The sequence below is a fragment of the Mytilus trossulus genome, chromosome 7 (genome assembly GCF_036588685.1).
Source record: "Mytilus trossulus isolate FHL-02 chromosome 7, PNRI_Mtr1.1.1.hap1, whole genome shotgun sequence".
Lineage (NCBI taxonomy): Eukaryota > Metazoa > Mollusca > Bivalvia > Mytilida > Mytilidae > Mytilus > Mytilus trossulus.
Window position 1 is genome coordinate 15,723,823 of NC_086379.1, and position 15,912 is coordinate 15,739,734.

General features: G+C 31.6%; 1 protein-coding gene across 1 annotated transcript; it reads left to right on the forward strand.

The window, feature by feature from the left end:
- On the forward strand, positions 1 to 10,870 carry LOC134724697 (4-aminobutyrate aminotransferase, mitochondrial-like). The gene is made up of 13 exons (XM_063587871.1): positions 1 to 159; positions 776 to 900; positions 1,870 to 1,987; positions 3,067 to 3,116; positions 3,841 to 3,921; positions 4,525 to 4,617; positions 5,026 to 5,152; positions 5,733 to 5,881; positions 6,748 to 6,885; positions 8,399 to 8,566; positions 9,472 to 9,618; positions 10,090 to 10,201; positions 10,666 to 10,870. Exons 1-13 carry the CDS (start codon positions 96 to 98, stop codon positions 10,785 to 10,787), a joined length of 1,494 nt encoding a protein of 497 aa, XP_063443941.1. The 5' UTR covers positions 1 to 95; the 3' UTR covers positions 10,788 to 10,870.
- Positions 10,871 to 15,912: the final 5,042 nt, after the last annotated feature.

The following is a 15,912-nucleotide window of genomic DNA, read 5'->3' on the forward strand; positions in this document are numbered from 1 at the left end:
CAACTATCTATTTGTGTAAATGACCTGATAAAAGGATACGTGTACTGCAAAATCAAACATGGATGTGTACACATAAACTAAACTCATTTTAAATTATGCATTGCTGTAGTAAACAATGCCTTTCGCTCGTTTGGAAAGATGCACTTAAAAATGCACGAGGTGAGTTATATTTTCAATTTATAAGATTCATCCGTTTAATATCTGTTTATTGATTCCTCGTTGATCGATGTCGACCCGTAGAGAAGAAAACAAATGGCTAGTGTGTAAACAGTATTCTATAATGTGCCTTTTTCGTCAAACTTGAGGTTATTATTTTCATTTAAATGTAAAATGTAAAATCGCTTTTGGTATACAAAGTGAATGAAACTCATTTCCTTGGGAAAAAAATCTTAAGATTAAATTACATATATAATACATGTACATGTATAATATATGTAATTTTGGTCGCATTATCTTAACTCAGATTGAATGTGTAGAAAACTACGATAAACCGTGTGAGACCTAATCAGGATGATATTATGATACAGAAGCTTTGATTTAAAACGAGAATGACGTATACATCTAGTTCGTCAGCGTTTAGGTACCAAAATCAGAAAGTACACGTACAGTCTTTATCGTAACAGTGACCCTACTAGAGACCTTTATGACAAGGCAATCACTGCACAGTACTTTTTCGTGACGGTCCACTTATTTAATAGTTGATTCTGTACATATATACTATATAAAAAATGCTATCAATATGCATACACATGTTGTAGTGTACCATCTTTTTCAGCTTTTCATAGAACAGCCTATTGTTCACAGAAAATTGCAACAGTTGAGCCATCTTCTCCTAATATCCAAACGGAAATCCCTGGACCAAAGTCTCGACAGCTGTTAAAAGAACTGGACCGAATTCAGGTTTGTTCAAAGTTTTTATATTTAAGCAAAAAATTGTATGTTGGACCATCGTGTTTTCGAATTATTCTGCACACGTTTTGAAAGATTGAGTTTTCTCCGTTACACATTTCTAGTACCACGGTCGAATATTTTGTTTTTCATATTTTAATTTCTCATGTAAGTATACTTTATTTTTTACAATTTGTTCCTTACAAATGTCTCAAGATTAAAAACAAAATTATCATGAATTAGGCAAATAGGCATTGGTAGTATGTTTTATAATCTGTTGGTAAATATATGTAACAATCCAATTACAAATTTAGATATCAGAACTTGTGCTTGGAGCATACTGTTGCGAAGCATAAGAGCAAGAACGGAGATCTAATTCTAATAAGATTGTGTAAAATATGATTTTAGAACCTTAAATAGGGAAATTTACTAATCCGGTTAGGGAATAATCTCGTCTAATGTCTTCAATATCCAAGAGTTTTGATTTTCTAGTAACTAGTAGCATAAAAGAAAGCAAATAATAAACTAAAATATACAACAACAATTTACATTCAATACTATTTAGCCTACTTGAAAATCTTCAATACCATATATGACTCGCCTGAGAGAACGATGAAAGTTTTCCAAATTCGTTAGTGACCAATTTCTTCACAAAAGAATTCACAAGGACGATCAAGACAACCAATTACATGTAATACCCTTTTTCATTTATGTAAGAGCAATTGTTTTAAAAGATTGTAATTACTATGAAGTTTATGAGGAAGGAGACTTTGATATTAGTTGATTAGGGATTTCTTAACGAACAATGGTAAATATCTCATGCGTCAATTCTAACTAAATTGCTGATAGAAATTAACGTTCGGGCGTTTGTACGACACCAACATTGAAATACAAGTGAACAAAAAATAAACACACAGATTTCACCATATTAAATTTCACAGCTTTTATCTTATTTAGACTTGTGAATAATTACCATTACAGAATACAGGAGCGGTACAGTTCTTTGCTGACTATGATAAGAGTTATGGGAACTATCTTGTTGACGTGGACGATAATTGTATGTTGGATTTGTACACACAGATTGCTTCTATCCCCATAGGTATGTATAATTGCATGTTAGATCTGTACACACAGATTGCCTCTATCCCCATAGGTATGTATAATTGTATGTTAGATCTGTACACACAGATTGCTTCTATCCCCATAGGTATGTATAATTGTATGTTAGATCTGTACACACAGATTGCTTCTATCCCCATAGGTATGTATAATTGTATGTTAGATCTGTACACACAGATTGCTTCTATCCCCATAGGTATGTATAATTGTATGTTAGATCTGTACACACAGATTGCTTCTATCCCCATAGGTATGTATAATTGTCTGTTAGATCTGTACACACAGATTGCTTCTATCCCCATAGGTATGTATAATTGTCTGTTGGATCTGTACACACAGATTGCTTCTATACCCATAGGTATGTATTATTCTACACAAAAGTCTAGTTACAAATGAGTATACATAGGTATGCCACCATTCTCCATAAAAAGTAGTACAGTTATGTATAATTGTATGTTAGATCTGTACACACAGATTGCTTCTATCCCCATAGGTATGTATAATTGTATGTTGGATCTGTACACACAGATTGCTTCTATTCCCATAGGTATGTATAATTGTATGTTAGATCTGTACACACAGATTGCTTCTATCCCCATAGGTATGTATAATTGTATGTTAGATCTGTACACACAGATTGCTTCTATCCCCATATGTATGTATAATTGTATGTTAGATCTGTACACACAGATTGCTTCTATCCCCATAGGTATGTATAATTGTATGTTAGATCTGTACACACAGATTGCTTCTATCCCCATAGGTATGTATAATTGTCTGTTGGATCTGTACACACAGATTGCTTCTATCCCCATAGGTATGTATTATTCTACACAAAAGTCTAGTTATAAATGAGTATACATAGGTATGCCACCAGTCTCCATAAAAAGTAGTCCGAAGTTTCTCTCAAGTCTGACGGTCATTATAACTCAGACGTCAGGCTGAACATTTATACACCCTTTTCACCTTTTTTGAGTAAGTTCTTGAAATCACGTAAAACTGATTTTATTATGGAAAATGAAAACTAAAGCATCAATTTATATCTTATTTTTTCGCCAGGCTATAACCACCAGAGTTTAATTGATGCCGTGACGAACGAAGATAATTTGGTATGTTGTATTATAAAACAGTACAATTATAAAGACTCTAACTGCTTTTAATTGCTTGTTTTGTTCTTTGCAAATTATAAAGCTTATACACATAATATTCGTGTTATACAAGTATTGTGCACTCGCATTTCCCCCTGCATTTATGTGATTCCCTCAGTTGTTTCCCCTTGGTTTGTATATTCTATTTGAAATAATCTTGAGTAGCACACTCGAACACCAGTTCTTTCTGGTGGTCTCAACTGCTTTCTGTTTCCTCTCAATTATTAACCTCACTTTTTTTTAATGTTTCAGTCCAAATTCATGAAAAACGGTCTTAATTTGCATTCTACTTATGTCTATCTCTCAAGTTTACGGAATTTAATGATAATTGTTCATGCACTGGAAATAACTTGTTTAATTTATACTGTGGTGATTGTTTTGTAGCATTTTGGTACAATTTTATGATTATTGGCGTCATCTTCGACAAACATCATCTTTTCCTGTTTACCATTAATTTTATTGTTAGGTTATGGACGTACATCGGTATTTTTCCCACTCATTTAATGGACATTGAAAGCATATTGAAAAGTTTTGGAAATTTGATTTGAATGAAAAATATGTTTCTTTTTCTATGGTCGGGTTGTTGTCTCTTTGATACATTCCCCATTTCCATTCTCAATTTTATTCTTTATTTGAACATTTAATAAGATTACACTACTTGTAAATGATTGCTTGTTTTTTTCAGTCGACTTTTGTAAATCGACCTGCACTAGGATGTTACCCACCCCGAGATTGGATAACAAGATTACAAACATCACTGTTAGCGGTAGGGTTTTATGTAGAACTTTGATTTGAAGAGGTCAAATCGAAACGCAATAACTCTCTAAATATATATGTGATAGTTGTCCTATTTTCTGAGATCATATTTACTATCTTAAAAATAATAATAAAAAAAAATCGATAATTAAAAATTTCAAAATAAAACATAGCGCTGCGTTCAAAATTGTTTTTTCAATTAACCATCATCATTAACGTCTGGAACCGAATTTGTATGACGTGGAATACATATGCATGAAGAGTAGTGTAATCCAAACTGTATAATAAAAAAATAATAACTGAAGCTTTGTGAGTGCAACTATCTTTGTCAGAAGGGGTTCACAATACAAAGTAAAAAAATAAGTAAAGTGAGCATTTTCAATATTTATACTGTTGGAAATGGAACAAAAATATGAAAATAGAAGTATGGATTTCATAACATCGCTACACCGACAGAAAATCATTCGTCAATGTCTGATTACCACAGTTCATCCAATTTATTGTTTAACCATTGAAAACGAGTAAGTTTTTGAGAATGTTATACCTATTACGTAAGAAGTTTCTTTATATAAAACATAAGTATAGTTCGGAATAACTTCAAATGTTTATATAGGTTGCACCACCTGGTCTTTCTGAAGTACAGACCATGGCATGTGGAGCTTGTTCAGTTGAACATGCACAGAAAGCAATGTTTATTGCTTTTCAGGTAAGATTTTATATAATGAATTATTATTTTGAACGGTTACACTGGCTTCTTTCTGAGCAAAGTTTTAATTTCCTTCTTTATTTCAGCATTGTGAGTTTGCTTTTCATGTTTATCAAATTATATTAAAAATCTTAATCATTAAAAATAAGGAAGTAGACAATGACAGAACAACTGCATATCGACCATTAAACAAAACGAAGACTTATTTGTATATTGGTGTCTTGTTTTGTTTTCATTACTTATATAGTAAATGTAAAGTAAGTCTCAGTAAAATCCTATTTCTGTTTTAAGGAAATCGCATCAATGAAAGTTTCATTTTTATAACTTGACAAATATGAAAATGAAATTTCTCCAAACAACATACATGTTCTACTTTTCTAACACATCTTTATTTTAATTTTATTGAAGAGAAGAAAACGAGGAGGTGCTCCTCCAACCCAAGAGGAACTTCAATCATGTAAAACAAATGATCTTCCAGGCACTCCTAATTTGTCTGTATTGTCTTTTAAAAATGCTTTTCATGGACGGACGATGGGTATGTAAGATCAGCCGGAGTGTTTAATGCTTCAAGATACCTCTTTAAACGGGTTGTTGACTCTTTGACATATTACCCATTTCCCTTCTCAATTCTTTATTATATTTTTATAGTAAACATGGTAAATATGAAGCATTTTATACAACAGCTATGCCATTAAGAAAAAGCAAATCAAAGTTACATTAACGGATAAAGAAATTAATATATTAGTCGATGCTATTCATATTTATTGACGTGGTTACATCATTGTCTATAAAGGTAAAGGGAATGCATGGTGGATAAATTGAAGCAATAAAGTTAAAGATTCACAACAATAAAAATTTTCATATAAGAATACTGATGTGAATCAAATATTTATTTTGGGAATGGCCAGTTAGATACGTTTAGGTGTGGGGTCGTGAAATAGATTTGCATCTCTTTTCATCTTTGTAACATTAAGACAGCCAGATGACATTTGTATCGAAATCTTGAAACAAAACTAATATCATGTTGCTACCTTTTTCTAATTGCACCAACATGGCAGTTTCCATTGCTTATATTGAAGTTTGATTAAAGTCAATTAATCTAATTAATGTTGTAGGTGCACTAGCTCTAACACATACTAAACCGATGCATAAATTAGATTTCCCCCAACCTAAATGGCCTATTGCTACTTTCCCAATGTTAAAGTATCCTCTAGAGGACAACGCCAGGGAGAATCAAGCCGAGGAGAAACGATGCCTTGAAGAGGTAGTATATTTTACTCTATTGTAATGTCCTCACTTCTAACACAATCAATTTGTTTCAGTTTTGTCAGTTTATACAAAATAAAACCCAACCCAAACTATTAAAATTAAAAATCTTTTTCCTCTCCGCGGTCTAATTATTTTTACCCTATAAAGAATAGATAATTCTGTCTAAATAATTTATGTTATGTTCAATTTTATAATATATTTTATATATAAATGTATGCAATTATAAAGCGTCATAAAATCAAATATTGGCTAAATGTGCACAAGGAAGTCTTAGCTTAATCTGTGGTGTATACATAAGCTGACATTTCTCGCAATATTATTCGTATTACACCGAGGTTGTGAGTTTGAAGCCAGCAAGTGACAGGTGCGTTTGATTCCATAACATTGGACTAGGATTTTTAGTTTTTCCACCGATGATCGGTGGTTCTCTCTGGGGGTATCCTGCTTCCTTTATCAATAAAAACTGGCCGCCAAAAAAACACAGATTAGCACCGAGAGTGACGGTAACCACCAATCAATCATATCATTTTGGCGTAATAATGTCTAGCTTTTGTAAACATAAGTCTTATTTTGCCAAAGAGCTGACGATTTTCCAATACACACGTATTTGCATTAACATGTCTCTTATACTTTCAGTGATAAATACCATCACCCTTTAGTTTTCATAACCATTTATTTCAGGCACTTAAGAAAATTCAAAAAGACAAATGATTTTATTTTCATGTGCACTACGTTTAAAGCAAAATGTTAGCAATATACCCTTTCACACGTATATACTTTTAATTGAATTAATATAATGATGAATAATTTTAGAACTAAGTTAAATTTCTCACGTATTCAATTTATTTTGATCGTTTTAAGGTTGAAGATTTAATTGACACGTGGCAGAAGAAAGGTGAACCAATTGTTGGCGTAGTTATAGAACCAATACAGGGAGAGGGAGGAGACAACTTTGCCTCACCACAATTCTTTCAAGGTTTACAAGATATATGTATCAAGGTAATTCTTCCTTCATATTTTTTTAGTTTTCATAACAGTGTTATAGCTGTTTTCAAGGATCATTAGTTATCAAAGGTACCAGGATTATAAATTATTAGGCAAGCGCGTGTTTCTTTACTACCTCAGGAATAGATTACCTTAGCTGTATTTGGCAAAACATTAAGGAATTTTGGTACTCAATGCTCTTCAACTTCGTACTTTATGTGGCTTTTTGTGGATTCGAGCATCACTGATGAGTATTTTGTAGACGAAACGCGCGTCTGGCGTAAATGTAAAATTTAATCCTTGTAGTTTATTCGTTAACATACGTCTCATCAGTGACGCTCAGATCAAAATAGTTGTAAAGCCAAACAAGTACAAAATTGAAGTGCATTGAGGACCTAAAATTCCAAAAGCTTGTGCCACATAAGGCTAAAGTAATCTATTACATAAGAGAGCTGTGAGGAAAGAGAAATAAATCGAACTATAAATATGAAGAACGAAATTTCATGTCATGAATAGAGATTTAGGCAGAATTTGGAGAATACAAGTACCTGAAATGAAGAACCAAAATATATTCCCAAGCCGAAGGTCTAAACTGATTGTTTATTAGTTATTTATGTGACGTTATGGTTGCATTCTATAGTTCAAACGAAAATTTCGCATGCTTATTCAGAATTATAACATATAAAATGAGGATAAGATTGCCAATGAGAAAACTTACACACCAGAATTTCTTTCATATGATAACACATGCTAGACCGACATGCTGAATTAAGATGTAAACGTGCTTGTTCATACAAGATAAGCACATACTGTTTACAAGGTAGCAAACGTATTTATTTAGACACTTTATTTCGACATAGCTCTTACTCTTTTACTATTTAATCCCTATTATAATACTCACTTCAGCATTTTACCAGATGCAATCGACTGCGCAAAATATGTTCGTATTGGCTTCTATTCAAGCAAGTACTGTTCATTTACTATTTATGTTCAGATCTCCTATATTTAATAAAAAAAAAATGATTAACCAATTGTTTTGTAGAAAAGATGTGTTTGCGTATATTTTATTGCAAATACCTGAATAACAAGTTGACAATAAACCCAAGAATGTTGATCTTCAGCAGCGAAGGACAACATGTTGCATTCTTCTAAAAAGGAGCGATTATGTTGGACATGTACAGAAGTAGTTTGTCTTTGCCTTTAGAGCTGTTGCACAATTGTCCATGATGTTTTAGATTCAATGGTCCTTACTCTTGAAAGGTCGTTGAACGATTGTCCATGATGTTTACAATTCAATGGTCCTTATTCTGACAGGTCGTTGCAGAGTTTTCATGCATGAACACATATAAAAAGACGACCATGTGTTTGAGTCGTACCGGTTAAACAGAGAAACAGGATACAACGAGTAGTGATTTCGTTGGAAGGGCTCATTGGTGTAATCAATTTTTATGTTTTCACTTTAAAATTTGGAGAAGAAAATGTATCATGACAATCTTCTAGATCCTCTATATTTTTTGTCTTATTTCAGAATGATATCTGTTTTAATTTAGACGAAGTGCAAACCGGTTGTGGTGTAACAGGTCTATTCTGGGCTCATGAACATTTCAATCTTAAACAACCACCAGATATTGTTACATTTAGTAAAAAGATGTTAACTGGAGGCTTTTACTACAGGTCTGAATACAGATCACAAGAGGTAATATAGTTGATTCCATTACTTTTTTTTATCTTCTAGAATTTACATTTACAAGACAATCTCTAAGCATTTGCTAGAATTTGAAGACTCACATGCGTTCGTCATGCTTGGATAGTAAAATATAGGTCTTAACATTTATATTTAGACGTAACAAATGTTAGGTTTGTATTTTACCAATTTATAAACTCTTTGACAAAATCACAATTTCTTTATAATTTAGAAATTAATAAAATCATTAGAGATGTATTCATTGTCAAACAATACTAAAAGGAACTAATCGTAACCAGACTGTTAGTGAAATTAGGAGGCCTGGTTTGCATCACTATATTTCTATATACTTTATGATATCTAATATAGGCATATTTAATTTTGGTGTTTTGAATAGTTTTAATATTTGTTCTATATGTCAGAAAAAAGACCTTGTATAAATCTAGAATCATATGTCTTGTTCACTGAAACTGGTGTTGATTTTTCAACTGTTTCGATTATTTCAAGCATTCTGCTTCGAATGTACACGAGGAAGGCAAATTCAGAAAATTGCTTCCGACTCATATAATTATAAAGAGTTGTTTTCATTTTTATATTTGTTTTTATCAAAGGTGGAAACTATGTTTTTTGTAAGATGTCAAATTATCATGAATGATAAAGACAAATTCAATAAAACATAAAAATTAGAAGAGTCAATTGAGTGGTTTTGTTGCAGTTTGTAGAATTTGAATTATTTTCTTTGTCCTGATTCTGAAGTAGTTATTTTGTAGATAATATAATTGGGATTATATTCATTTAGAATTGACAACAGTATTTGTTTTTCTGAGTTGTTATGTGAGAATTTAATTTTTGAAATTTTCTGTTTTTTTTTCTCTATTTGTCGTTTACTTTCAGTTAGTATCTTTTTATTTTTTAAGGCTTTCAGAATATTTAACACATGGGTTGGAGACCCATCAAAGGTCGTTTTACTAGAAGCTGTCATTAAAGTAATCAAGCGGGACAATCTTCTAAATCGAGTTACAGAAATTGGAAATTATCTATGGCCCGAAGTAGAAAAAATACAGGTTAGTTAAAAATTGTTAATTATTTGAGTACTCTTCGGACAAGAGAAAATATGATGTTTTGTATATAAACTGATATCCCTTTTCTGCTCAAGATAAAAGCAACGTCTATTTTGAAATCATTGACTGTTAATACACATGGGGGAGGGATGGAATATGTGGCAGTCGTACGGGGGAAAATGATAAAAGGTACTTATATATGAGGATGTAGTACATAGTTACTCTAATGCAACGGGAACACTTAAATTTTCTACGTAATCTGATCATTTGACCTGAAATTTGTCTTGTTCTTTGTAAAACAAGAACTTTTGAGGATGTTCCAATGGTGGAGTTTATTCTAACTAAAACCTTGTTTTCTTTCAAATATAATTGTTTCTCTTTTGGGAAAAGTAGTCTGGACATTATGAAAATAACTCATATTCAAGCTTAAACCATGTTGGTGTTCTTCATGTACTTACAAACCATCATTTTCAGAAAAAATATCCAAATTTGCTTAGCAGAGTACGAGGTTTAGGCATAACGGGAGCAGTAGATTTTCCAAGCCTAGATGACAGAAATAAAGCTATATCCAAGTTATTATCAAAAGGTAAACTATACACCTAATAATAGTCTACAATATATGACCAGTATTATAAATAAAAGGACATGTTAGACATGCGTTTATGAAAAGCAACCGAAACCAACAAAAACAAAAAATCAACTTGACATCTGGTTTCTAGCAAATTCCTAGTGTGTTTGTAATGTGTCGATATATATAAAAACGTAGCAACAAGGGACAACGCATACTAAGATTCAGTAGAATAACGTTTTCTTTGTGACAAGAGTAAGTACAATGATATACCTTAAACAGAGAATCTCGTAAGATAAAAAAATCACCGCTCTCAAAGCTGAATGTCCGGGAGACTACATATAATTCTATGACATTATTTACTACATTGTTATATGGAAGATATTTGAAAATAAAATGATATACATGATTCAAAAATGTTTTAATCAAAATAGCCATTGTACAAAGAAAAGCATTAAAGTACACTTATGATATTGTTATAGGTGTTAATACCGGTGCCTGTGGAGAAAGCTCACTCAGACTGAGACCCACTCTTACCTTACAGAAACAGCATGTCGACATTTTTCTGGACAAGTTGAATTCAGTTTGCCAAGAAATGAACTAACTGATCATAATCTCGAATAATTCCTGTTTATTAACACATGCAATATTATTTTATTCAAGACAATTTTAAATTTCAATAAAAAGTTGAAATATTAAAATCTTTAAATCTTTGCTAGCTAATTTACAAATGTATTTAAGTAGGATATAAAGGCAACAGTAGTATATCCCTGATCAAAAGTCATAAATCGATTGAAAAAAAAACAACACAGGGAAACACATCAACTATAAGAAGGAGAAAAAATCGGACCAACAGAAACACTGAAGTGCAACAAATAACAACAACATTAATGCAACATTCTTAGAAATTAACTATTAGATAACAACATAGTTGTGTGTTTTCTATATATTTTAAAATCACAAGTTGATCAATCTCAGCATTTTCTTAAGGTAGATCATAAGAAAATATTTTTTGGGACAGAATTTTCTTATACTTAGCCAAAATGAAGATTTTACTATGCTCTTTTCAAAAAAATAATAATATGTATGGGTCACCGTGCTATTTTTCAAGCTATGAGTCGTTGAAAACTGCCTAAATTTGGCTAGATTGTTCATGGAAAAACACATTTGTGTGCATAAAAAAAATCTATGAGATAAAATTCCGTTTCATTAGGCGGATATATTTTCTGTCTCTTTAGGCGGATACATTTTCCGTCTCTTTAGGCGGATTTATTTTTGAGAAAAACATTTTTCCTTTTAATTAGACGGACATTTTTCCTCCTAAGACAGGCGGATAAATTTGCATATTTCGGCTCTATTCCGCCCGTAACCCGCCTGGAATCCATGTAAGAAAGATTCTTCGTGTAAAAGTGGACTTTAAACGGATTCCCTCTAAAATATCCGTCTGAAATCCATGTAAAATACGCCTGGATTTTTTCGTACAGGCAAGCAATATCTTATTCTCACTCGGTATGAAATCTTCAATTACTAAATCTCCTTTTATTCATGTTGCACCCTCACTTGCAGAACTCTCATTATATTTTTTTAGAAATACAAATGTTGATGTCTAAAAATAGTGTTTCTATTCTGAAAAATCTGGTTTCATAATAGCTTTTAATTTAGAGAAAGAAATTTCAAATGTTTCAATGTCTCTTTTTACAGCTTTTTTCAGATTCAATGAATAAATTTCTTTTTATTGCTATGGAACTAAGTTATTTACTTGTTTTACTTGCATGTTTACAAAAATAAATAGAAGCGTTGAAATTGACAATGACTTAAAAAAAATCAAAATTCAAAAGGATGAGAAAATGGCATCTATAGGTCCTCGAACGGCATTGGACATTATATACAAAAGTGAACATTATAAACCGTTCTACTCAACTATTTATAAAACCAGGTTCAACCCTCTATTTTTTTTCAATAAATGCCTGTACCAAGTCAGGAATATTTCAGTTGCTGTTCATTTGTTTCGTTGATTGATTACGTATGGTTATATGAGATATGTATGGACTTTCCCTTTTAAATGTTTTCTTTGAGTTCGTTTTCTTTATCATACTTTTTTAATTTTAATTAGTTCAGGACTTATAAAAAAATAAACCTTACCATTGATTTTAGAAATTACCATCTTTTATCATCAGGGAACAACAACATAATCATTTAAAAATTCCCCATGCTATTGAGAACAAGTTTAACGAGTATTTTGTACGTTTCCTCATCATTTTATTTGATTGTATAAATATAACAAGTAGGGCCAAGTGTTGCCAGCGTTACAACCTTATTTCAAAACTGTTTCACTGAGTCACGATGTAATTGTTCGTCATCAAAGCTAGACCACAGCATTAAAAGAAAATAAAAGAACTAAATCTTAATTTGCACTATGTTTAGATTAGTTGCAATAACTTGAATAAAAAAAAAGAATAGAAATTATGGCCTTACTCAACTATATTGATGAAAGAATTAAATAAAACAATAAATTTCAAGGTTGGTAGGACATGCTGTCTAAAACATGTTAAAGACGTAAATTGAAAAACTCATATGGTACGAAACGCAATGCATTGGATACTTTTTTCTAAAAAAAATTATTAGATACTCGTGAGACAAATAGTTTCCGTCATGAGCATGTTAACAGTCATCCTACAGAAGTAAACTCTATCAAATATCAATATATTCTTAATGAAACAAAGAGGAGCGAAAATTTCAACCGAAATACTCATACGTACTAAGTCATGAGTATTTTTATCAATCGTTTACGAAAGCCACATTCAAATAAAACGGGTATTTATTTTTTCATAACTATAACTCATGAAAAGAAACTGATACAGTTACTGAATTAAAATTATGTAAATGTCTAAGTATATAACTTAAACACTCTAATTAATACATTAAAAAGTTCTATTAGATGTTAAATAGAAATACGCAATATTTCGCTAAACAAATTAGCTTCATTAGGCGTGAAATCGGATACATGACAAATAATATTTTTGTAGTTTATTATATACAAGATTTGAGGAAAAGTGTAACATATTTATTGATGTTGCATAAAATATGTTTGTAGCTACAACTATATAAAGTTTGAATAAATTTTTAACACATTTATAGATGTTCGATTAATTGTATGAATTTCTATAAATTAAATTTCAAGATTGCACGATAATTATGGTTTTGATCTGCTTTTAAATCTTTTTTCGTCTCCTCACTGAGTCCACCAGGTTTAAGTGTTCGTAACGGGTGCATCCAAAATCTCTCTCTTTTTTGTCTTCCTTGTGTATCCCAATTTTGATTTTTCTAAATGATTTGAAATGTGACGTTTTCAAAATCATGTCCTGCTCTTTTAAGGTGTCTTGTAATTGAGCAGTTTCTTTGTTCTGTATAAAATGATCGATGGTTATTTAGTCGGATGTTAAATAGTGTTTCTGTTTCACCAACATATTGTAATTTGCAAGCTCCACACGTTAGAACATAAATGCAATTTTGCCTTTTGCAATTTGATGTTATAAATATGTTGTATTTTTTCCTGTGTGACTGTGCTGACGACTGTGCTATATATATTGTTTACATACACATACACAATTCAAAATCACTGTTAAGATCAATTACTCAAGATATATGATTCATAAATCCAATAAAATTAAAGAAATCTGGATGAATTGCGAATGAGAAAAATATCCACCAGAGTTCAAATGATGTATATATAGAAAGTAATTATAGGTCACCATATGTCCTCCAATAATGAATAAAAAAACCATGTTTAGTGAACTATAAAAAGACCCAATCAAAACAAGTAGAGAAAACTATTAACAAGCTAATATGTGAAAACAAAATATGATATGAACCAGAGGCAAGCACTTAAATACTTTGGATATTGTTGCTGTACTCTTGAATATCCATGTAGAATAGTTTAATGAATTTTAAATCAGAGTTATCATCAATATTTACCTTGTTTAATAACAATTTATTGAATGACTGACATTTCTTTACCAAAAGCCATGTGTACATTGCAATAGAAACATATTTTAGTTGGACACTACGTGACTATAAGGAAACGCAGATAAAAATGATTGCCTAAAAATAAACTATATATTGACTATTCCATCGAAAGTTCAAGAAAAACAACTGTGACATAAAAATCAAACCATACAAGTATATATATAATTTTTTTTAAACATACCACTTTATATTAGAATACCGAATGAAAATAGAAGATACCAAAAGTTGTCAAAACATTAACAAATAGAACTAATCAAAGTCAGATAATAAAAAAAGTAAAAGAATCGACTACATTGTTTTATCATGACTACGCACGATCATCATGCATAAATTTATTCCATGTAATTCGCACGTTGATCCGTACGCATATTTTTTGGGCGGGAATCATGCGACGCACGATTATCGGATGTAGCTTGTTTTGATCTTTGTCCGTGCGAAAAATATGCATGATTTACGCAAGCTTTTCGCACGATTATTATGGGTGGCACGTTTACTAGTTTACCCTAATTGTGTTTGTGATTTTGCCTAATCACAATAGTACATAACTATATCCCTAACTTTTTCTTTTTGCGTAATATTGTTTCTACAAATCTGTCGAGGGTTCGCTTTTATCGTCATCAATTTTATTTTAAACATTCCAATCACACTGTGGAACACTGCATCTTTTTATTTGTGGTAATACCCGATTGCTCAAGGGTTTATCATATTTCGTCACTGATGGATCAAGAACAAAGTAGTCGTCTTGATCTTCGTCAGAATTTAAAGATTTGTTCGCAGAAAGGATGTTGTTTCCTCCCGTGTTGGATGGACTACTTTTAAAATTTGTCATCTTAGTTTTTTGGTCGACAGACTGTACTCTTGTAAGTTGTTCGGTGTTCTTTTTCGTTGGTCTATAAAAGTAAATGTCATAATTATGAAATGAAAAAAAAACGGCAAATGAACTTTTACTTTAGATATTTTTACGGTTATCTAACATACGTATGGCTAAAGAAAAACAATATCATTTCGATGAAACCTTATCGTCGGAACAATTTTTCATGGAATATTTATCGTAATTTTGAACATTTTATCAGATTCTTGTCAGTTAGATAATTTATTACTCTTATGGAATATCTGTTTCGCAGATGATATCGAATATGTTCCTTATGTCGTAGCTACAATACTGTTCTCCTTCTACTAATGTGACCTACCAAATGAGACTATTTACCGGGTTTGTAATAACATGAGGAGCATGTAGAGCGGGGTGTACTAACCAATCCGGACACCTGTGATGACTCCCATTTTTAGGTGGGATTCGTGATGCTTAGTCTTTAAGTTTTCTATGGAAAGGATCACATAGATGTAAGTAACTTTAGGTCTGAGTACGCCCTTCAGCAATGAGCAAAGGCACAACAAGGCAAGCTGTAATAATTCAAACGAGAAGATATATATTGTCATACCCTAATTCTGTTTCATATCTTGTTTGGTCACAACGGCGATAACCTTTATCCACTCCTGCTTCCATTTTTCTCTGGTGAACTCCCCCTATATCTGTCGAGGATCCGATTTTATCTTCATCAATTTCATAATAAACATTCTCATCACCCTCTGCATCACTACATCTTTTAATTTCTAGTAACATTCAATTGCTCAAAGTTTTATGATATTTCATTACGGAGGGAGTTAGAACAAAGTACTCGCCTTGTGCCTCATTAGAATTGAGA